Genomic DNA, 22,088 nt, shown 5'->3' with positions numbered 1-22,088 from the left:
CCAGAGTTGCGGCGGGGAGATGATTTTCTTAAGACATTTTTCTTTTCCTTGATTGCTGCCCGGGCTCTAGGACGTTGGTAGATTCCACTTCCGGTCTCCCCGGAAGTTCCGCGCGATGGAGCGAGTAGGTGAGGTTTGACTGGCATGGCGGCGGGCGATTTAGTTGTCTGTGGCGCGGGCGCTTGTGAGGATCGGGCGCGCGTGGCTGCGGTGCTCTCCGCCCCGCGCCGGTCGTGGCTACCACAGTGCTTGCTGGGGGCTGCTGTCCGCACCTCCGTGCACACGATTCACTGCTCAGCCCGATCCTAGGTCGGCTGGAATCCACCCTGCGGTGGACGAGCTGCTTGGAAGTTATTGAGCCTGTAGCTTTGTTTTCTTGTCTGCAAAGATAATAATAATAATAATGATAACAACAATAATAATGACAGCAATAACAACAACAATAATGACAGTAATAATAATAGCAACAAAAATAATAATGATAATGCCTACTTCACAAGGTTGCTGGACGTGCCTGGTCGTCAGCACATAGTATTTGTCTTTAACTCCCCAGGTTATACAGATCCTGGGCCTTCCCCGCGCGTATACTCAGACCTAAGTGGGAAATCCCCATCAAAGACCTCAATTCAGGGCTTCTGGAACCCTATGGAAGAGAAGACAGAAAGATTCTAAGAGCCAGTGGGGATGGAAGATACCTAGGACTAGGTGGAGACAAAGTAGCACGGCTTGGTGCTCAGAGTCTCTTGTTCCCAGCGTTTTGCCTTTAGAAAGATACCCCGTACGGGTAACTGCACAGTACGTCTGCCAGAAATCACGATTCATTTTATAAGCTCGGATTTATTTGTGATGAATTTCCAGTCTCTCCACCCGTACCCAACAGAACAGAAACTGTCCCTGTCGTATTGTCTTGTTTTTATTAGGTACTCAAAATTAGAGTGCATATAACCTGTATGACAGTAGGCTAGCTTTCAGGTCTGTGCTGTTACATGACACAGATTGACATTATGTCAGGACAAGGTTTTTAAAGTTAACACAAACAAGGTTTTCATTGTGACATTTTCAGTCATATATATGTGTGTGTGTGTATGTATATATACACGCATATATATGTATATCATTGTACCTTGCCATTGACATATAAGTAACTGTCCCCATTATCCTCTCTCCTCTTGGTCTTTCCTCTCAACACAGCACACACACTCGCATACAAACAAGATTCTGCATCTGAGAGAAAACATGATGGTTCTGAGTCATTATTAGTTTACAGTTGAATAAAGCTCTGTGTGTATGTACACCACAGTGTATCCATTCCAATGTTGGTGGACATCAAGCTAAGTTCAAGAAAGACTACAAGGATGGCACGGCAAGTAAAGGCGCTTGTCGCCAAGCCTGACGCTTGTGCTTGGTCTCTGGGTCCCACGTGGTGCAGGAGCGAGCAGATTCCCACGTGGGTCACGTGGGTCACAGACCGCCTTCCCGTCAGGCGGCTGCTCCGCTCCCACTCTTCTTGCTTGCACGGGCCCAGTGGCTCGATGCTTTTGCCCTCAGTTCAGATTCCTAGTTTACTTTCCCCTGTATTTATTCCTTCAGATGCTCATACATAGGCTGACACGTCTTTGCCTCAGTTGGTTTCTACAACTCAAAGGCCACCTGGGAGACCCTGGAGACCAGGGCGTCATTATTGTCTACCTTCTGGCTTTGTGCATGTGTCTACAGGTGAGGCAGAACTTGGGCCATCTGATTTGTGTTTAACTGCCGTTGCCCAAATTGATACAGGGTGATCTGTCTATGACAGAAAGAAGTTTTTCTTTCTTTCTTTTTTTTAAAAAAAAGATTTATTTATTATTATACATAAGTACACTGTAGCTGACCTCAGATGGACCAGAAGAAGGTGTCAGATCTGATTACGGGTGGTTGTGAGCCGCCATGTGGTTGCTGGAATTTGAATTCAGGACCTTTGGAGGAGCAGTCTTCCGGCTGAGCCATCTCACCAGCCCCCCAGAAAGAATTCTTATTTAAATAATAATACTTAGGTTCAGCTGTAAGGTACTGGTTAGGAGCAACATGGATGAATCCAGAGGGTATCATTTTAAGTGTAGTAAGTTGGTGAGAGACCACATACTGTATGTGTGTGCATATTTATGTGTATATTTGCATGGTCCTGTGTGTGTGCAGGAGTTCCGTATGTGTACTCATGTAGGCCACAATTTGACGTAGGTATTTCTGTTGTCCACTTAATTTTTTTGGGATAGTCACTCACCGACCTTGCCTGTTTTTGCGAGGCTGGCTTGACAGTGACAGCCAGCTTCTGGGATTTGTCATCACCTTCCAGTGCTGTGGTTGCGCCTGTCTTTTCCATGGGTGCTGGGAATCTGAACAGCAAGCACTCTACCCACTGAAGCCATCTCCCTGGCCTTTGCAAGCTAGTTGATACAAGTCACCGTTGAAGACAACTTAGTAAGTCTGAAGTTGAGGAAGTGGAGACTGAACGTAGTGGTACTGAGGGTGGGTGGGAGAAGGTGGACGGGGAGAAGATAGCTGACGGATAGAGGGGTTCTTGGGCAGTAAAAATCTTCTATAATTGACTGATGAGGCTTACACACACTTATACTAAAACCCGTTGAACTGTACACATTAAATGGACAAATTGTATTTGTATTAATTCTGTCCTAGTAAAGCCTAAAAACACTGGGTTTCCAAGCTGACGCTTTCTTTGATCAGACTATTAAAATGTGGAGTTTTATGACTAAAACTTGGAATAATGAATACTGAGATAACACATTAATTACGAGAGTCCTAGACACACTAAGTCAGTACATTGGAAAGATTTTAATCTTTCTTTAGTATTGAAGAACTTTCCCAAATCACTTTAATTTTGCCAGTGGGATTTAGAAGTCATTGTAGAATTTTATACAGCATTCAGTGAACTTGTCCTTTAGAAGGGATTAGTGGGGCTGGAGAGGTTGCTCAGGGGTTAAGAATACTCTCTGCTCTTACAGAGGACTCAAGGTTGGTTCCCATTACCCATGTCAGGCAGCCACAGTCACCTGAGACTCCAACTCCAGAGAATCTGATACCCTTTTCTGGCCTCTATGGGAACACACACACACACACACACACACACATATACAGTCTCACACACACTCGCACACTCTCATACACACACTTGAACACTCTCACACTCTCACACACACACACACATACACATGTGCACGCACACACACGTACACATACACACTCTAACACTCATACAAACACTCGAACACTCTCTCTCTCTCTCTCTCTCTCTCTCACACACACACACACACACACACACACACACACACACGCACGCAGCATGAGTCAGTGTGAGAAAGGTTGCTGAGAAGATGCAGCCTTGGCTTTCTAGTGTGTGCTCCAAGTGTTTCTGTTTTCCCCCAATGATGGCTCAAATCTAGGAATGCCTGAGGAAGAAAGGCAGGCGGGCCCTGTTCTTCCTACGAGTCTGGAATCCGACAGTTCAAAGAGGAGCAGTTGGGGGTTCTTGGTTACTGGGGTTGTTGGTGGTGCACTGCTGACAGTGTATGCTGTGGCCACACCATTCATCACCCCAGCCCTCCGGAAAGTTTGTTTGCCATTCGTGCCTGCAACTTCGAAGCAGGTTGAAAATGTTGTCAAGATGCTGCGACACAGAAGAGGACCTCTGGTGGACATCGGCAGTGGCGATGGACGGATCGTGAGTTATCCTAAAACATTTTAAGGTTTGGAACCAGAATTGTTAAACTTTCTGCTTTATTTTTTTCATGAGGCTTCTGCAAAGATTTGTCATTTGTGGCAGTTGGAAAAGTGTGTGTCTTATTTTGCGTTTGGCTAAACTGTTGTCCCACCAGCATGTGTTCAGAGTCCATTTTTCTGTGATTGATTTTTTTCCTCCCCTGAAGGAAAAGAACTCTAAACATGCCAGATAGAAAGGAGCAGTTAATTGCTAATTATAAAATAGTCTATTAGGATTTTTGGTCCAGTAAAGGTGGCATGATCACAAGAAACATGCTGAATCGTGGAGTTTAATATCTTTATTCTTTTGCAGCCTAGATGCTTGCTTTGTGTTTCTCTGTATTGGTTCGTGGGTGAGGAATGATTCCTGGGAGTTGGTAGAGAGTTAAGTAAGAACAGTGAAGCCCTGCTTGACTACAGATAGGAATTCAAAATGGGGATAACTGCATGTAGCTGTGGTCCCAGTAGTCAGGAGGCGGAGGCAGGCGGATTATGACTTCAAGGCTAGCCTCTTCTGTATACAGAATTTGGGTCACATGAGGACCTGTCTAAAAGGAAATTCAGAATTTTAGTGGCTTCAACATGCTGGGATCCCAGCCTGAATCTCTGAGTAAAGAAAAGGTCATGCCTGGCAGGTGAGTGCTTCTCAGTGAGGCACGTCCTGACAGTAGGGTGCAGACAGTGGGCGGAGCTTGTGTTCTGGCAGTATGAGTGTACAGACAGGCAGACTGCACTACCTTCACCAGTCCTGTGGACACTGGCTTGGTGGTGGAGACCTGAAATCCTGACACAGACACTGAAAAGGCTCTCCACATAGCTTCAAAAACATTTCTTATACTGTGGCAAAATGTTATGGACTATAATATTTACTGCCTTAGCCATTTTTAGTTGTGGGATAATAAATGATTCCCATGGTTCAGTTGTCTGCCATTGGGATGCGTTCATTGGGATGGGGCTTGGGAACACCTTCTCCTTCCATGCTAGAAGGCTGACTGGCTTTGTCTCGTGCAGGCAGCCACAGCTGCTGGGAGCTCATGAGGCTGTGGTCGTGGGGAGGTTATTTTTATTGCTTATTATCTGTTGTTGACTTTCATTTTCCCCTCTGCTCTGCCGGCCACTGGTGCAGAAATGTGCAGATTTTCAGCTACAGTTTGTTGTCACCTAGGGTTAGCTGAGCCAGAATCAGGGATACATTTGTCCAACATAGCCCCGAGTGTCTCTCTTCTGATACTCAAGGTGAAATCTTTGAGAAAATGGGGAAAACTTTGGGTTGGCCGTTGTCCTGTCAGATATACCATTTTTTACATGTTATCTTCATCAAAGGGGGCAATAGCCATTTTAAAGCCTGTATTACTTACTTGAAATAATGAGTTTCATTGTGAGACTTTGCCCATGTACGTCACACACTTTGGTCCTGTCACTCCAACCCAGTTCTCTTAGCTCCTGTCTTAGTTACTGTTCTATTGCTGTGATAAGACACCATGACCAAGTACCTTACAGAAGAAGAGATGGGGGGGGGGATACAGTTACAGAGGGCCATCATGGTGGGTAGCATGGCAGCAGGCAGTGTACTGGAACAATAGCTGAGAGCTCTCTTCTCATTGATGCGCAAAAGGCAGGGAGGGAGCTAACTGGGAATGGCTTGGGCTTTTGAAACCTCAAAGCCTGCCCCAGTGATATACCTCCTTGAATAAGGCCACTCTTAGTAATCCGTTCCAAACAGTTTCACTAACTGGGGACCAAGTATTCAACTATGGCCTATGGGAGCCATTCTCATTAAATCATTAAATCTACCATATTTCTCCTCTCCCTGATCCCTTCCTCTTTCCCAATAGACCTCAAGAAGTATCTTTTAATAGGATGGTTTAGGGTTATAAAGCATAAATAGGGACCTCTCATACAAGATGACTTTTCTGCTAACCCCTTGCCTCTGTCAGGTGATTGCAGCTGCAAAGGAAGGCTTCCCAGCGGTGGGGTATGAACTGAATCCGTGGCTGGTTTGGTACTCCAGATATCGTGCCTGGAGGGCAGGCGTGCATGGCTCTGCAAAGTTTTATATTTCAGATCTATGGAAGGTATGTAACAACTCTGGAGGATGGAGCTACAAAAGCTAATAGACCCTATTCATTTATAATTAGGATGACTGACAAAGCGAGTCAAGAGAAAACACAGTCCAAATGAACATTGCGTCGTAACAAGATGTATGCACATTTTAAACGGATGGATTTACCATAGGCTTCCTTCAGCGCAGAAGCTTCAAGTTTTGATAGAAGTCATATGAATGCTAAGAATTTATGACCAAGTTCAAGCAGTTTCATTTTTCTTATGAAAAAATGAAATAGTTCATTTGGAAATCATAGGTTATTCTTGATAAATATTTGGCTTCTCTGTGTGTGTTGCATGTTAAAAGACAAAGCTGGAAGATAGAGTGAAGAGTCTATGGTAGCTTCTTGTCCTCATAAGTGGGGGGAGTTTCCAAATATATTTGTATCTTCTTTTTTCTACAATATTTTTATTATTTGGGAATTTCACATCATGCACCCGAGCACACTCACCTCTCAGTCCTCCCAGGTCTGCCCTCCCTTTTTGTAACTTACCCTCCCCCTGCCACTCCCCCCACCCACCCCCCCCCCCAAAAAAAAAAAGAAAGAAAAAACCCCATCAGTCCAGTCTGTGTTGCCTGTATATTCACTGGAGCATGGTCATACCACCATGGTCGGCCTCTTTTAAAAATCTGAGTCTTTTCTGACCCTCACCTCCTCCAGAACCCCTCAGTTGTGGAGAGCTACACTTTAGTATCTTGTATCTGTATTCTTCAATAAAGCCACAGACTGTCTATTGTGTTAGGAAAGCTTCACAAAGTGCTTTTTCTTAAATAAGAATTTGCCACTTGTATCACCATCCTCGGCAGCTATGATAGCACACTTGGACTTTGTTTGTATTGTTTTCAGGCTCTATATAACTGAATGGTCTCCATAGAGTAAATAGGACTTTTATTGGGCAATAAGAGTTTTGGCTGGCAAAGCACTTTTAACCCATTTTTCAGCTGCTGTAAAAACCATTTTATTGTACTTTGAATGAACTGTTAGGGAAGAGGAAGACGCTACAATGTGAGGCAGGTGGCTTTGGGTGTTGGACCAGAAGCAGGGCAGAGTCCTGCCCTGAAGGAGTCCCCGTGAGGATGAGATGTGTCCCAGGATGCATCTGGAAAGCATTCACTGGTGTATGTCAAAGTACGTGTGGCAGTGTTTTCTTTTTGCTGTGCCTCTTGCGGCTGTTCTTTGGGGGACTGAAAACCTGCCCTCTTTCAGCGTGGGCTCCTGTGAAACACGATGCATGGCTTAGAATTAACCTGCCTTTGTTTCCATCTCGTTCAGGTCACCTTTGCACAGTACTCCAATGTCGTCATTTTTGGTGTGCCCCAGATGGTGAGTCTGCACCCCTTTCCTTGTGACCTGCTTCTTGCTGGCACGACCAGCTGCATGCAACACATCACCTCTTCTCACACATAGGCAGTGGTGGCTTCCCAGTGACTTTGAGGGAACATTGGATTTCAGTTCATTGGTTTAATGAGATACTTACAGACCTTCAAAGTTTAATCTTAAGGATTCAGCCACATTTTAAAACTTAGTTTCAGAGAAAAAAAAAATCTCAATGATCTCCCAAAGCCTTACCAGTCGCAATTTGGAAACTGCCTTATGCGGTTCCAGCAGTGAGTGTGGTCGGTGATTTTCATGGCTGCTCACTCGCACCCCGCCGCAATCACATGGGGAAGTTAATGGGATGCTCCCTTTGAATTGATCATTCCTCCAATTTTTCTGGAAGATAATTTTCAGGGTGGATGAGCATTGACTGGTTTCAATTTCCTCCAATTCGCAGATTTGCTAAAGAACTGAGTATTGAACTTTGATTAGCTATGTTCAAAGTGAAAATAGCACACTATTGTACTGAGCATGGGCCTCGCTCGCTCACTTGCCTTGCAGAGACGTTCAGGGGAGGATGCTTCATGTCACTGCTGGCTCAGACACCAGAGATAGCAACCCTCTTTACTTCTCAGACTTGTAATTGTAGCCATAATAATCTTGGCAGAATTAGATGTTTGATGAAATGGCGCTATATAGCTGATATGGTTTTTAATTAAAAAAAGGAAATTTAGTTTTTGTTGTTTTATTTTGGTATCTATGCCTTAGACTTTTGTTGATGCTTTTTGAGCTAGAGTGTCTCTGTGTAGCCTGGCTGGCTTCCACTTGGAGCAGTTCTCCTGCCTCCTACGTGTGGAGACTATGGGTGTGTGCCCCGAGGCCCAGCTATGCTCGGGCCTTTATAAACAGTGTTGAACTGCTTGAGAGATGTAGTATCCCCAGCTTGGAACTTTCAGTGTAATGGTTCAGTCTTGGCTTTGTACAAACCAGAAATGGCACTATTACAAAAGTGGCTGTGTTTATGTGTCTGTTAAGGTACCTAAGAGTAACTGTTGTAAAAGTGAAGGCAGGCGCGAGGTCTTGGTCCCTGGTCATTTAAGAACTTTCTTGAGCTGGGCGGTAGTGGCGCACACCTTTAATCCCAGCACTTGGGAGGCAGAGGCAGGCGGATTTCTGAGTTTGAGGCCAGCCTGGTCTACAAAGTGAGTTCCAGGACAACCAGGGCTACACAGAGAAACCCTGTCTCGAAAAACCAAAAACCAACCAACCAACCAACCAACCAAACAAACAAAAAACTTGCTTGGGTCAGACCTGGGCTCACACCTGCAATCCCAGCACCAGGGAGGAGGGTTATTGTGAGTTTGAGGCCAGCCTGGGTTGCAGAGTGAGGCCTGTCTCAACTCCCACACCCCACAAATAAACATAATTTGGGATCATAGACTTGATAGGGATTTGTGATGGTGATTACTACTTATAATGCTCAGCCTTTTCCTTCTAATATGTAATGCTTAGCATATTGGATGTAGGGAAGTAGAAAGTAGATTTCCTGGGTGTTCTGTGCTGGAGAGGTGCTAAGCTGACATGTAGGCTCCAAAGCCTTGCTGCCTTGTCCCAGCTGGGGGCAGCAGTGGCCTTTGTGATGCTGGGTGGCAGTTGCTCTACTGCCTGAGTCGGGACTGGTTTGCACATTATGTCAGGGCTGTTTCCTCAGGAGCAGCGGGAGTCTTGTTATTTTGAAAAATACATTTGCAATCATTGCTGCTTCTGCTGCATACAGACAACTCTCAGCCAAGTAATTTCAGCATTTCAGTGTTCCCTGAGAGCGCTTCCTTGAGCGGGAAAGCGAGGAGCAGTGGGAATTCACAGAGCGTTCCTTGTGTGCTCCATGTGGTGGGCTGAGGAGGGGCACAAGGAAGCTCATTGGGCTTTTGTTGAGTGGAAGGCTGAGTTTCATGTGCGGAACCCCCACTTTCAGCCCACATCAAACTTTACTCAAGTGGAAGTAGTGAGGGGCAGGAGAGAATGCTGGCTGGGAAGTTGGAGTACAGCTTTGCCCTCTCATAGTTGTGAGGCCCTGGGAAAGTGCTTACTGTGTATGTGTAAGGGTGCTGTTAACCACATCCCATTCTCTTGAACACTGGTCAGTACTCCTGTGGAGGAGGACATCTGGCATGGTAAGCCCGAAGCCCTGCCTTTGATGCCAGCTGGGTTATTCCTAGTGGCACAGTGCGTTTGTTAATAAGTGGGAATCAGTGCTAACACTTCAGTGTGTAACATACATCAGATTGGATGGTGAGTGCCATTTGGACCCGCTAAACACTATGAAGCATAAGCTTATGAACCAAGAGGTTCTTTTCAAAATGCAGAACAAGTTGGTTGGGCCTTTGTTTAAAACCCTCTGTGAGGCTGGAGATGTAGTTCAGGTGGTGGAGTATGTGCCTAGTGTTCATGGGTTTGGTCCCCAGTACTACAGAAAACAGATGTGCTGGCACATGCCTGTAATCCCAACACGTGGGAGGTAGTTCAAGGTAATCCTTGGCTACATAGTGTGTTTGAAGTCAGCATGGATTACACAAGTCTCTCAAATACCCCGCAAAACCAAAACACCAAACAAAAACTCTCTGTGACTTACTTGCTATCTTAGGGAAAAAGTTCAAATCTGCTGAGTGACTCAGACTGGCATGGAGTTGCCCCTGCCCACTTGTGACCTTGTCTTAGCCATTTTCCTGTTAGTTCTCTGCACAGGCGTTCATCTTGTCAGTCCTTGGACTTGGCTATGCTTCTCTCCATTCTTGTTGCCCTCAGGCCCACTCTGCACTAGGCCTAGTGAACGCCTGCCCCTTCCTCTGAGAAGCTGTTCATAGTGGTTCTTTTTGTAAAAAAAACAAAAACAAAAAACAAAACAAAACAAAATAAAAAAAAAAAACCCTTCTGTTTTATTTATTTATATGAGTACACTATAGCTGTCTCCAGACACACCAGAAGAGGTCATCGGATCCCATTACAGATGGCGGTGAGCCACCACGTGGTTCCTGGGAGTTGAACTCAGGACTCTGGAAGAATAGTCAGTGCTCTTAACCTAGTGAGCCATCTCTCCAGCCCCACAGTGGTCTTAATGCTCCCCACTTTCTACTGTGTGGCACCTTGATCCTGTCCTTCAGTGAATATTGTACACTGGGCTCTTCTGGGCCCGAAGACTTTGCTCATGTGCTCATGCAGTGAGGGTGGCTGCTGCATAGGAGACAGGGTCCCCTATCACTTATACATCAGTGAGTAACAAATACAAATACCCTGAGGGACCTTGACACCGCTTTAGAGGCAGTGGGACCTGGGAGAACGGAGCCAACAAATGAGGTGAACTAAAGTCTCATGCAGTGGGCCCCTTTATCCAGAGCCCCAGACAGTTTATACTCTAAGGGTAAGAAGGATCACATGAGCAAAGTTCCCCTGAGTTCACGCTGTATGCAGTTACAAGGACAAGTTACATGTGGCAAACCACATGAGGCCCATGTTCTGACAGCACTTTTACACTAGTGGAAAGATTATATAGTAAATGAGACACCCATGTAGAATACACCATATACTAGAGGAGAATAATGTGCTGAGGGGTTATTGGAAGCAGGGAAGGGGTAGGGCAAGGTTAGTATCCCTGGAAGGATACTGTCTGTGAGTTGTCATCTGGGCTGAGGACCTGCAGTTGTCCAGTGCTGAATGCTGTGCTGCTTGGTTGGTGGAGAGCAGTCAGTAAGTGCAGGTGATGAGGATGATGGAGATGAGCCAGGGAACAGAACCGGTACATGAAAGATGCTGGTCCTTCTACGGGCAGGAGCTGTTGCGGGTAAGCAGAGGGCGTAGGGACTGGCTAGGATAGAAAAAGACCATCACAACTTCATGGAGGTCAGACCCGAGACATTAGAAACTGGGAGACACCTTAAGTGCTCTTTTGGGTGTCCAGGTGACAGACTGAGACTCAGTCTCAAGTGTGTTAGCTGGTGAGATGTCAAATTCCAGCTTCTCTGCAAAGAGAAACTCAAAAGCAGTAGTGGGCAAATCCAACATTGGTGAGAGACAGAAGAGTCAAGGCCAGTTACTTCTTGTCTTCTGCTTCCTGGATGTTTGAGCCACCAGAAGCTGAGCTGGGGGAGAGAGGTACAGGAGGAGCCCTCTGTAGCAGCTCAGTATGGGCTCCTGAAGTCACTCTGGAAGTGTTGGGTAAGGGAGAGCCTAAAGCTCAGGTGTACAACCGTGGGCAAGCCCAGGGGGCAGGCAGACCTCAGGGGAGAGCCGCCCAAGACCTGCTGAGCTTTGTCTTGGAAGTGAGGCATAACCCGCCAAGGCTTCAGGGTATCGTCCTGGTAAAGACGCCCTCAGTCTTGGAGCCAAGAGGAAGAGGAATGAGCCTGTCAGGTCACGTGTCACACTGTCAGCCATGGGCCTGCCTTATGCCTTTAGCTGAAGAATTGTTGGAATATGATGAGTTTGTGTCACTGTGAAACCCATAATTGTATGAATAATTTTGAATTCTATTAGGTAGGCATAACACATCAATGCTTCTCTTTGTGTGTGATATCAGGACAGATTTGATGCATATTTATGTGTAATTTAGTCAGTTAATTTCTTATGATTGAAATAGCTTCTTTCATTTTTAGGTTTATCTTGACTTAGCATATGACAGTCACTCTGAAATAAGAGGAACTAGAAAAGAGAAAAGAATAGTAATGTGAATACGTTTACAATTATCTTTTTATGAACAAAATTACCATAAGAAACCTGATATTTTGGAAAATGCATGTTGTCTCATGTTTTGTGTATTTAATTTTTCCCTCAAGGAATAATTTCTTTTTTTAAATCTTTGCCGGCCACTAGAAGAATAGAAATCTTCTCTCCTTAATGAGATTTAGCCTCTTGCTATCAAGTCTAATGACACATTAGAATTTTGGCTTATTCTGTTCATGTCATGGAGGTTCTTCCGAGCCATTTTTATAAGATGTTAGTCAAGAATAAGACCTTTACGAGAGCCCTGTCGGTCTCTCTGTCTTGCTGTGGTTACTTTTAGAGGGAGTAGTTTTTGCTTAGATCTTCATTTCTAAGTATCATTTTTCATTACAGGGAACCAGGAATCCTTGAGAATTGCTGATCTAGGGTTGCAGAAAGGAAGGTAAAAAAGCTTGAGCCAGTGTTTGAGCCAAGACATAAGGAAGTACTTAAACTATTGAATGGGAGTGTTTCCAAAGGCTGAGAAGCCAGATGCAAGGGATGCCCCGTGGGCAGATTTGGACAGGTCGAACATTAGGATAGGCAAGGCCAGCAGTGAGCTATGAGTCACTGAGTGAGCCATTAGGACATGGACATTCCTATTTGCCACAGACAGATGTTGCAGGCAGGGAGACAGAGGGACACAAGAAGGGAAAGCTCTTCCTTGCAACAGAATCCTAACTGTCCATCCAGAGGACAGATGGAGGATTGAGCTATTGTCACTTTGAGTCTTTATGGTAAAAATTGAATTCAGTCAGAATCCTCAGTGGATGCTACTTGTAGGGCAGAGGTGGCCTGTGAGTAAAGGTGCTTCCAGTGGTCTACAGCGGGTCACTGAGGGTAAAGGGAAGGCAGCAAGTACGTTACGGAGGTACAAGATTCACCCTGATGGAGGGCCTGATGAACCATCAGGGCAGAAGGGCCTCCTGGATTGGTTCACAGGCTTGCAGCAAGGCCATTGCCAGAGACCCACACGCCATGCACTGAGCCATCAGGAATAAATATCAGGGGAACCTGAGGTGAAGGTCATTTTGGCCATTGTCATGGAAGACAAAGAAAGATAGGAACTGTTCCAGGTCAGAAGGGACTGAAGTGGGCGTGTAGCTCAGCGGTAGAGCCCTCCCTGGACTGGCATGTACCACAAGACAAAACATACAAAACCAAACAACAACAAATAAAATTAGGAGACCAAACAACCCATATGGCTAAGCAAGAGCCTTACTCACTGCTGGCTCCTTGGGCTGTGCCGGACATCACTGGATTGTTCTGGGGTTACTGAGGGTCAAGTGGCTTGCTTCCAGGGGTGGTCCTCACTCGGACTGTGGAGGAACAGGATTGTTCTGTAAAGAGGCAGAGTTCAGGGAGCCAGAGTGCTGTGGTGAGCAGTAAGGCAGCGAGCGGTAGAACTCTGCCCCGGGTGGATGGCACATAGGTCTTTTCTCAGGATCTGCAGCTTGTCTAAAATTTTACACCATCTCAAAATTAGTTGAAAGTAGAAAGTGAAACAAACAATTTTAGAAGGTGAAGGTTTTAGTACATTTTTTACAAATACAGATAATTTTAAATAGTTGCTAATTTGTTGATGTCATTAAAATGTCAATACTTTCAGCAAATATTAAAGGCACTTTATTTGTAGGTTGGGTGATAAAATTAATAGAAAATTGATATAACCTATATTTAGAAATTCGCCGTTATGGATGTAGAGGTAGCTTAGTGGGAGAGGGGTGCCGAGCACGTGTGAGGTTCTGGCTGCACTTTGTAGAACTGACTACCTCCAAGGGAGGACATCCATCATCAGTATGTTGTAAACATATTATAAAGTTATTTCTAATGGATAGAATGTGGTCTACCAATTTTTTTTCATGGTCTGATTAAAAGATATTTCACAGACTCTAAAAGCTGGGTGGTGGTGGCTCACGCCTTTAATCCCAGCACTTGGGAGGCAGAGGCAGGCGGATTTCTGAGTTCGAGGCCAGCCTGGTCTACAAAGTGAGTTCCAGGACAGCCAGGGCTACACAGAGAAACCCTGTCTCGTAAAACCAAAAAAAAAAAAAAAAAAAAATGTTGATGCTACAGTGTACTGTTAATTGTTGAGGAAAAAACCCAGCTATAGTAATTCTGAGATAATGCCAGTAATATGGTATATCCCACTTTAGAGATGTTAAAAGTGTAGGACAATATGTTTTAAACACCCAACACATGCTGTGTTGGAGTGCTTAAGTAGGTAAGTCATTTAAAATAGTATTTTAATTGCCACATCATGATTTTTGTCAGAAAAGCAAGGATTTATGACATGTATCTGCTGAGATAGGTTATTTTATGATGGGTGCTAGAAAATGTCCCTGTAACTGCCGGTAATGTGTCTTCACGTGTTAATGGATTGCTTGGTAAGTGTCTGTGCCTGCGGTGATGTGTTTTGTCATATGTTCAGGGCCTTTGAAGTGCAGAAAGGCATTTGGAAGTCTTCCCTGTCAGTGTTGAGGGGACCTAATGGCCGTCCCTCTCCACAGATGCCACAGCTGGAGAAGAAGCTTGAGCTGGAACTTGAGGACGGAGCTCGAGTCATTGCCTGTCGGTTCCCGTTCCCACGCTGGACCCCAGACCACACCACTGGAGAGGGCATCGACACCGTGTGGGCCTATGACATGAGTGCTCGGAGAGGACGGGGAGGGCGGCTGAATCGGGAGAAGAACCTCTCGGAGACAGTGGGACTGCCGGCCTCCTCATCTGAGACACAGAGCAAGCTCCTTGACGTTGAGTGACAAGTCACCACTGCTCGTCTTCCGTTCTTGAGAAAATGAACAGAACTCAGAGAGCCTTTTAAGTTTAAACTCTGCTGCTTTTTGAAGGGCAGTTTCACACGGCCTGGGGTGGCCTTGCATTTGCTGAGCATGATGACCGGGAACTTCTGATCCTTCCACTTCTACCTCCCCAGTAAAAGGTGCTCCTAGTGGGACATCCTGGATAGGGTGCATGAAGATATAAGTACGAGACAGTCTGTCTGTGGGTCAGAAGGTGTCGTCTCAGCAGCATGGTTTAATGGCTCGGGTGAAGAGGACAGGGCACTTAGGCAAATACCTGCAGTTTCCTGTGGTTTTGTTCATGACTGAATTTCTGTTGTTTGTAGCTAAATTAAATTTCTAAAGAGAGTGCCATTTAGATTTTATAACTCTGACAAGGAGTGTTTTACCCTGAGGCTGGTGCTTACTCTACTGCATTGAGTACGTACAAGTACAACTGTGTGCAGATGAACCGTGTAACACGCACATGCCTTAACTTTGGGGGAGTTGTGATAAATTGCACATGGCTCTAAGTGACAGCGTTGCGTATTTTAGTGTCATTGTGGTACTACAATCTAAGTGGTACTATCTCAGATCTGATGAGGCTTTTTGGGAACATCCTTGGCTCAGGGAGAAGGGAGAAGGTTAACAGTGGGTGACTGGCTCTGGCTGGGATCCGTGTGGCAGTCGGTAAGGGTGACTAGGGAGTGAGCTTGGAATCTGAGCCGAGGTCCTGTTCCCTGCAGGAGGCCTTGGACAGTGACTTACTGTCTCTGAGCCCTGGTGTCTGCCACCAGGACAGTGACACGCTGGACATGGGTCTGGGGATCAGTTTTTAAACCTACCCACAGTCTTTGCTCTGCCAACAGTATTTATGCTTTAGACACTGTGGGAAAGGCTGTGCAGGGAAGTCACAAATTATTTCTGCTAGTTACTTCTCTTATTTTATGAGAACAGCCATTTATTTAACATTTCTCACTTACGAGAAAAGACTGATTTAGATAGAAGACAAGTTAGAGAAAACCTTTGCGTGTGAGTAGTCAGGCTTCATAGATCTGAAAAGTGAATACTGAATGGTGGCAGCTCAGCTCATCTGCTCTTGTCAGAGAAAAGATGGAACTCCCCTCCCACATCTGGGATCTAAATCCCACAGGTCCTAATGGGACTTTCATGTTAAAAGATGGCTGAATATTTAGCTAAACTGATGAAAACAGGAACATTTGGTATTTTCCTTGTAAGCAAGGACCAATTGGGGATACATGCATTTCATTTGCTGACTGCTGCTCCCCTTAGCTCTCCTGGCCTCGGGTTTTCCTGTGAAGGCAGTTCTGTGTGGCTCTCACCTCCTGCTCTAGCTGCTGCTGTGATATTCCAGACACACTGAGAAGGGTCAGCCCTGCTCCTTGCGACACGTATGTGGTGAGGAGATGTAGGGTCTTTGGGACCTTGGAGGTATTTCACAGATTTTTATATGTGTTTCTGATGGGTTTGTAAAGGCATCAAACTCTAGTCATTTATAACTTACCTTTTCCCCCTTTTCCATGGTGAGAATCAATGGATGTTCAGTCCTGTGACCTCAGAGATCCATAGACGTGTACTGACCAGCTTCTTGGAAGTCGTGAACTATTCTTTAAGGTGCTGCTTTGTTAAGTAAACAGTGTGACAAGGAACTTCTGTACCAGGAGGTATGGCTTCTCCTCTCTGTCTAGTTTGAATTTTTATCAGTTAGGTTAAGGACACTGATCGAGTTTGTTCAGGAGAGCTACTATGATGTCAGAAATAGGGTTCATGTCTAAACAGATTGGGACAGGGACCAATGACAACTTGATAAAATTCAAAGCTAAAGAAGCTAAAAGCTCTTGGGAGAGCCCTTGCCCGGCATGTGCAAGACCCAGGGGCACCCCCATTCTTACAGGTTTTGGTCCAAGGGGTCCTGACTAATCAGCCTGAGTCCTCGGTGTGCTCCTCCACCCCTGGTCTTAGGCTGTCCTTTGGAGAGCATTGAGGATCCTGGGACAGATGTAGACAAGGAGTCCAAACCCAATAAGAAATGTGCTCCATGAAGTCACCTGAAGTAAGGCTTGCCCTGCATCAGAGTTTCTTCCTGTAGACAGAAAGCAGAAGCTGGACGGCCACTTGGTGGGGATGTTGCAGAAGCAATCTTTGCAGCATGTCTGAGTTACAAGACAAACCAAAGTGATGTTTTTGGTTTTTTTTCCCCCCACTTTTCATAGGGCCTCCTGAATCATTCAAACAGACCTCTAAGGTCTGTGTAATAAGGTGGCGTGTAGTTCTGATAAAACCTCCCATCCCCACAAACGCAAACAAAGTGGTCACAATCTTGGGATGCTGATGAGTGAAGTTAAATTATACCAGAACAGCCATGAAGTCTGGAGCTCAGAAATGCTGGGCTCTAAACTTTTGGGAAGTGGTTTACTACAATGGTCAAAAGCTCATTTAAAAAACCTTTTTACAGTAGTGTGTGTGTGCACCAGGGGGAGTCAGGAGTTATATTACACACACGTGGAGGTCAGAGGACAACTTGTAGGTTAGTTCTCTCCTACCATATGGATCCTAGGGTTCAAACACAGATCATCAGTTGGTGACAAGGGCCTTTCCTTCCTGAGCCTTTTGCCGGTCCACAGACAAAGCGTTTGAATCCTCTCGTCAGTGCAGTTCACTAATGGCTCCTCATCGTCCCTAAAGGGATGCTGTCTACTCCCAGCCTCATCAAGAGAGCAGCCATATGGAGAGCAAACATCCTTCCAACCCTTCTCTGTCGGTCAGAACAGAACTGAGTATCTGAACCTGTGCATACTGTTGGCTGGTGGACTGCTTGCTAGCAAGGGGCAAGGAGCTACGTGGACTCCATGTTAGATTAGGGAACATGAAGACTGGGCTAAAGGCCAAGGTCAGAGGAAATTCAGTTCTCACTGGAAGGACAAAGCCAACAGACTTCTGAGCATGTCTTGGTCCCAAGTGGGAGGGGCCAGCCCACAGGACCAGAGGCCCTTGGGAACAGAGCCCAGCCTGCCCTTACTGGTTAAGACTAAGTGAACTGTTTTTGGAAGGATTCCATTTAGAAAATAGGTAATTTTTAGGACCAATGAAAATAGTACTTGCCCAAACAGGTATTAAACACAGGGAACCTAACTTATTATCCTTAAAGACACTGTGGGCCGTATACTTAAATAGGAAGGTGGATATTTGTATAAAGGAAAGGGCAGCCGCATCTAAATAACACAATAATGTCTCTCAGCTTAGAAACCTCTAGTGGTTTGAGAGTCCTCTTAGGCAGAACACCTTCCTGTAGATTGAAGTGCTCTGTAATAATGACACATTATGAGTCTCCTGGAAGCGGCACACTTGTGACTCAATGAACTGATGCAAATTGAACATGAACAAAAAGACCATATAACTTTTATAGGTGGGGAAATTAGATGTCTTATTTTTCTAATTTAATATTATGGCTCGAACATTATCCAGGAAGGATTGATCAGACAATGGCTCATTGATCTCCGGGTTTAATCCAAGGGTGGAAGGGAGACGTTGAGTTAGTTTTCTTCTCTGTCATATTGCAGGACAGAGTTGCAAGCAGCAGGTCCAGGCTGTTATGAAAAAACAAGCTCTAGAAAAGTCCCAGCAAACTGCACCCAGTGCTGCAATTTTGCTAGATACATTAGGTAGTGGGATACATTGGGGTCTTGTAGGCTTTGCTTTAAATTCAGCTCTGCGGTGTGTGTGTGTGCATGTGTATATACATATATGTGTATATATGCACACATACTTGTGTATGTGTGTGCATGTATGTGTGTGTGTGTGTGCGTGCACGTGCACACATCTGTGTACATGTATATGTGTATATGTGCACACATGCTTGTGTGTGTGTGCATATATGTATATATGTGTGTGTGTGTGTGTGTATATGTGAAAGATGCGACAGTTAACAGAACGACAGTGTGGCAGAAAGCATTAAACTACATCCCTATAAGTAGCAGTTGGCAAAGTCACAAGGCAGGCAAAGCTTTTGGCTTGGTTTGCCATATTGCCTCTGTCCTCTGCCTGTGCCCAGTCCCTAATGTGCTACAGATCATTTTATCACGTGGCCTCTTGTTCACATATCCACTTAAGTGTTAGATTACTTAATGCTATCTTCTAAGGATATCTATGCAGTGCTTAATCGAAGGTGTTTGCATTCTGTCAAAGAATCTCTTTAACATAGATTTGATCTTGGTAAGGCTGAACAAAGTTAATTTTATAATGGAGAAATTTCACATTCTTCTGCAATCCCCGCTTAACCACACTGCATCCCCATGGCAGCTTAGAAGAGCAAAAAAGGCCCAGGTGAGGTTTCTCTTCCTGAACATGTTAGTGATGAGAAATCTGTAGCTGAGAAGCTGATGATTGCTGTCATGTGTTAACTGTCCACCACACACCTTACACACAGGGGAATCTCACAGATGGGGGGCGGGTACACAGCTGTAATTCCACACTTGGGAGAGAGAGGTAGAAGTTCAAGGTCATACTCGGTAACATAGTAAATTCAAGGACAGCCTACATTACATGAGACCTTGTTTCAGAAATACGGGGAAAGAATGACATTATGTGATTTCTGCAGTGGAGACATGGCATTTCTCTTTTGAATAAACTAAGGCATGCAGTCAGTGACACATTTGGCAAGGCACATGAAATGCTTAATCTCCTGATCCTGGCTGACAGCAAAGATACACGTTTTCCTTATTTGCACTCCTTGGCCAGGTCACGGGGAAGACACTGCTGCTATGAGCCAATCCCTTTGACTGCATGAGCTCAGATTAACAGCATCTGAGCAGCTCCGAAGCGTGGGTTCTAAGGCTCTTTGAATCGGGCTTCTCTTTGGTAGGCAAAGGGTGGTCCTTGATTGAAGGCATATGCCTAAAGGATAAGGTCGCAGATCTAAGAGACGTCTCCTCCCCACTTTATAGAAGGTTAGTGAAGCCATAGCTTCTAGGATCAGAATTGCTTTATAGCTTTCCCTCTCAGACACTCCGGTGCAAACACATCACACGTTAGAAAATCAGCATCGCGCATGCATCGCGCATGCGTCGTGCATGCGTCTTTATGAGCTGGAGCTGCCATGGTAATATATACAGACTGGGGGTTGAACAGCAGAGACATACTCTAGAGACAGGCTAGAGTCGAACGTCCAAGTACCGACAGGATTGGTCTCTCCAGAGGCGTCTCTCCTTAGCCTATGGATTGATTACCTTCTTGTTGGGTCCTCACCCTAGTCTGCTCTCCTCATAAGGAAAACAGACAGATTGGATTAGGGTTCACTCTAATAACCCTATTTAAACTTACTCATCGTGTGTGTCTGTGTGATGTGCATGTTGGGGATATGCATGTCTATGTGCCGGTATGTGCATGTTCCTATGGAAGTCAGAGGTTCATGTTGAGTGTGTTCCTCTCTGGCTCTCTTCACCTTATTTCTTGAGACAAGGTTTCTCACTGAGCCTAAGTCACGGATTTGGCTAAACTTGGCAGCAAGTCCCAGGTGTCGTCCTCTCTCTGTCCTCCCCACACTCCCTGGCACTAGTGTTAGAGCTGTTAACTTTCATGTGTACTCTTTAGATGTATGTTAGGAGTCCACTCATGCTTGCCCAGCAGCTCGTGCCTTGAGCATGTTAAACTGCCTCCCTAGTCCTTATACACCTCTTTAACTTATGTGGTGGTCTGAATATGCTTGACCCATAGGGAGTGGTACTGTTAGGAGGTGTGGCCTTGGTGGAGGAAGAGTGTCACTGTGGGGGTGGGCATTGGAGGCCTGCTATACTCAGGCTCTACCCATTGTAGAAGAGAGCTTCCTCTTAGATGCCTGAGGATGCCAGCCTCTCCTGGTTACCTTTGAATCAGGATGCAGAACTCTCAGCTCCTTCTCCAGCACCATGTCTACCTGCATGCTGCCATGCTTCCTGCTATGATGATAATGGACTAAACCTCTGAGACTCTAAGCCAGCCCCAATTAAATGTTTGTCTTTATAAGAGTTACCTTGGTCGTGGTGTCTCTTCATAGCAATGGAAACCCTAACGAAGACAACCTATTTATAAACAGTGTCAGACCCTGAGAGAGAGAGACTGGGTGTTAGAGATCAGCGTGTGCGTTTGGGAGCATGATGGTTAAGCCTCATCGTCACCTAGGCAGGATTTAGTATCACCTAGAGAAAAATCCTCTAGATGGATCTGTGAGGATGTTTCCAGAGAGTTTTAAGTGAGGACCCATCCTGGATGTGAGCAGAGCTGTTGCATGGAGTGAAGTCCTGGGCTGAGAAAAAACAAAAGCAAACAAAGGTGAGAATGAACAGACAGCAGCATTCACCTCTCTGTGCTTGGTGACTGTAGTTGTGCTGTGACCAAATGCATCAACTGCTTCAAGCCCGGGCTGCCACATATTCCTCAGAGTGATGGGTGGTTCCTTCACACTGTGAGCTACAATAAACTTCTTACCTTAATTGCTTTTGTGAGATATTTTTCACAGTGGGGGGTGGGGTGAAGGTAGCCAGGATAGAAAATTGTTACCAGAAGTGGGGTTAATTGCTGTGATAAATATGATAAATTCTTATCATAGAATTTGGATCTTTGAAATAGGTTCTGGGATGGATATAGAAGAGTTTGGGGCTAATAAAGACACAGACTGCTGTAAGCAGAGGTTAATGGGCCATTCGAGGGGTGGGGCTTAGGAGACCGGAGTGTGGAGAGACACAATGGTGAAGACCTGGCTTGTGAGGGAAGTTTCAGAGGGGAACAAAGACCCTTATCAGGAAGGAGTGACAGGCCATTTGTGCTCTATTCCAACAAAGAACCTGGCTGAATGCTGCCTGTGTCTCAAGAAACAGACTAAGGCTAAATTAAAAAGTAATGGACTCGTTCCATCAGCAGAAGAAATCTCAGGGCAGGAGAGCATCCAGACATTGGAGTGACTATCACTCACTTCTTTATCCGGGTTGACAGAGAGAAGGAGCAACAAGTGGAGCCGAAAATGAAAGATGTGTAGGTTGGTGGGGAAGGAGTGAGCTTACACTGTGGAAGGACAAGGTAAATAGGAAGTCAGCTGCTGTTGTTGGAGAGACGAGTACCACACTGAATGAGAATGTCCCCACGCTATTGGACATTTGAACACTTGGTCCCTAGCTGGTGGCACTGTCTGAGAGACTTACAAGGTGTGATCTCAATGGGAGAAGCACATTGATGGGGTGCAGGCTTTGACAATTCAGAATCAACACTCTGCTTCCTTCTTGCCATTCAAGAGGTTAGCGCGCAGAATCCTGCTCCAACTTCTCTACCATGCCTGCCGCTTCTCTACCATGAGTGGACTCTTATCCTTCTGGAGCCATAAACTTCG

At 45.4% G+C, this 22,088-nt stretch overlaps 1 protein-coding gene across 6 annotated transcripts; it reads left to right on the top strand.

The window, feature by feature from the left end:
- Positions 1-74: 74 nt before the first annotated feature.
- On the top strand, positions 75-20,737 carry Atpsckmt (ATP synthase c subunit lysine N-methyltransferase). Of its 6 annotated transcripts, XM_021183134.2 has the most exons (7): positions 75-128; positions 1,591-1,716; positions 2,253-2,457; positions 3,438-3,715; positions 5,691-5,828; positions 7,131-7,181; positions 14,441-20,737. In XM_021183134.2, the coding sequence occupies exons 4-7, from the start codon at positions 3,440-3,442 to the stop codon at positions 14,690-14,692; spliced, it is 717 nt and encodes a 238-aa protein (XP_021038793.1). In that variant the 5' UTR covers positions 75-128; positions 1,591-1,716; positions 2,253-2,457; positions 3,438-3,439; the 3' UTR covers positions 14,693-20,737. The 6 variants fall into 6 exon arrangements, with proteins under 6 accessions (XP_021038793.1, XP_029325394.1, XP_085688147.1 ...); XM_029469534.2 differs by lacking the exon at positions 2,253-2,457; XM_085832021.1 differs by having other exon boundaries at positions 1,591-2,457.
- The last annotated feature ends 1,351 nt before the right edge of the window (positions 20,738-22,088 follow it).

This window comes from Mus caroli, unplaced genomic scaffold (assembly GCF_978045245.1).
Source record: "Mus caroli unplaced genomic scaffold, Mus_caroli_1 scaffold_16, whole genome shotgun sequence".
NCBI classification, from domain to species: domain Eukaryota; kingdom Metazoa; phylum Chordata; class Mammalia; order Rodentia; family Muridae; genus Mus; species Mus caroli.
This window is presented reverse-complemented; position numbering and strand designations above follow the sequence as displayed.

Bases quoted from the DNA above. Each gene is read 5' to 3' on its own strand.
- Atpsckmt (XM_029469531.2), top strand. The intron at 5,829-7,130 runs GTATGTAACAAC...CATCTCGTTCAG, and splicing joins ATATTTCAGATCTATGGAAG to GTCACCTTTGCACAGTACTC. The intron at 7,182-14,440 runs GTGAGTCTGCAC...CCCTCTCCACAG, and splicing joins TTTTTGGTGTGCCCCAGATG to ATGCCACAGCTGGAGAAGAA.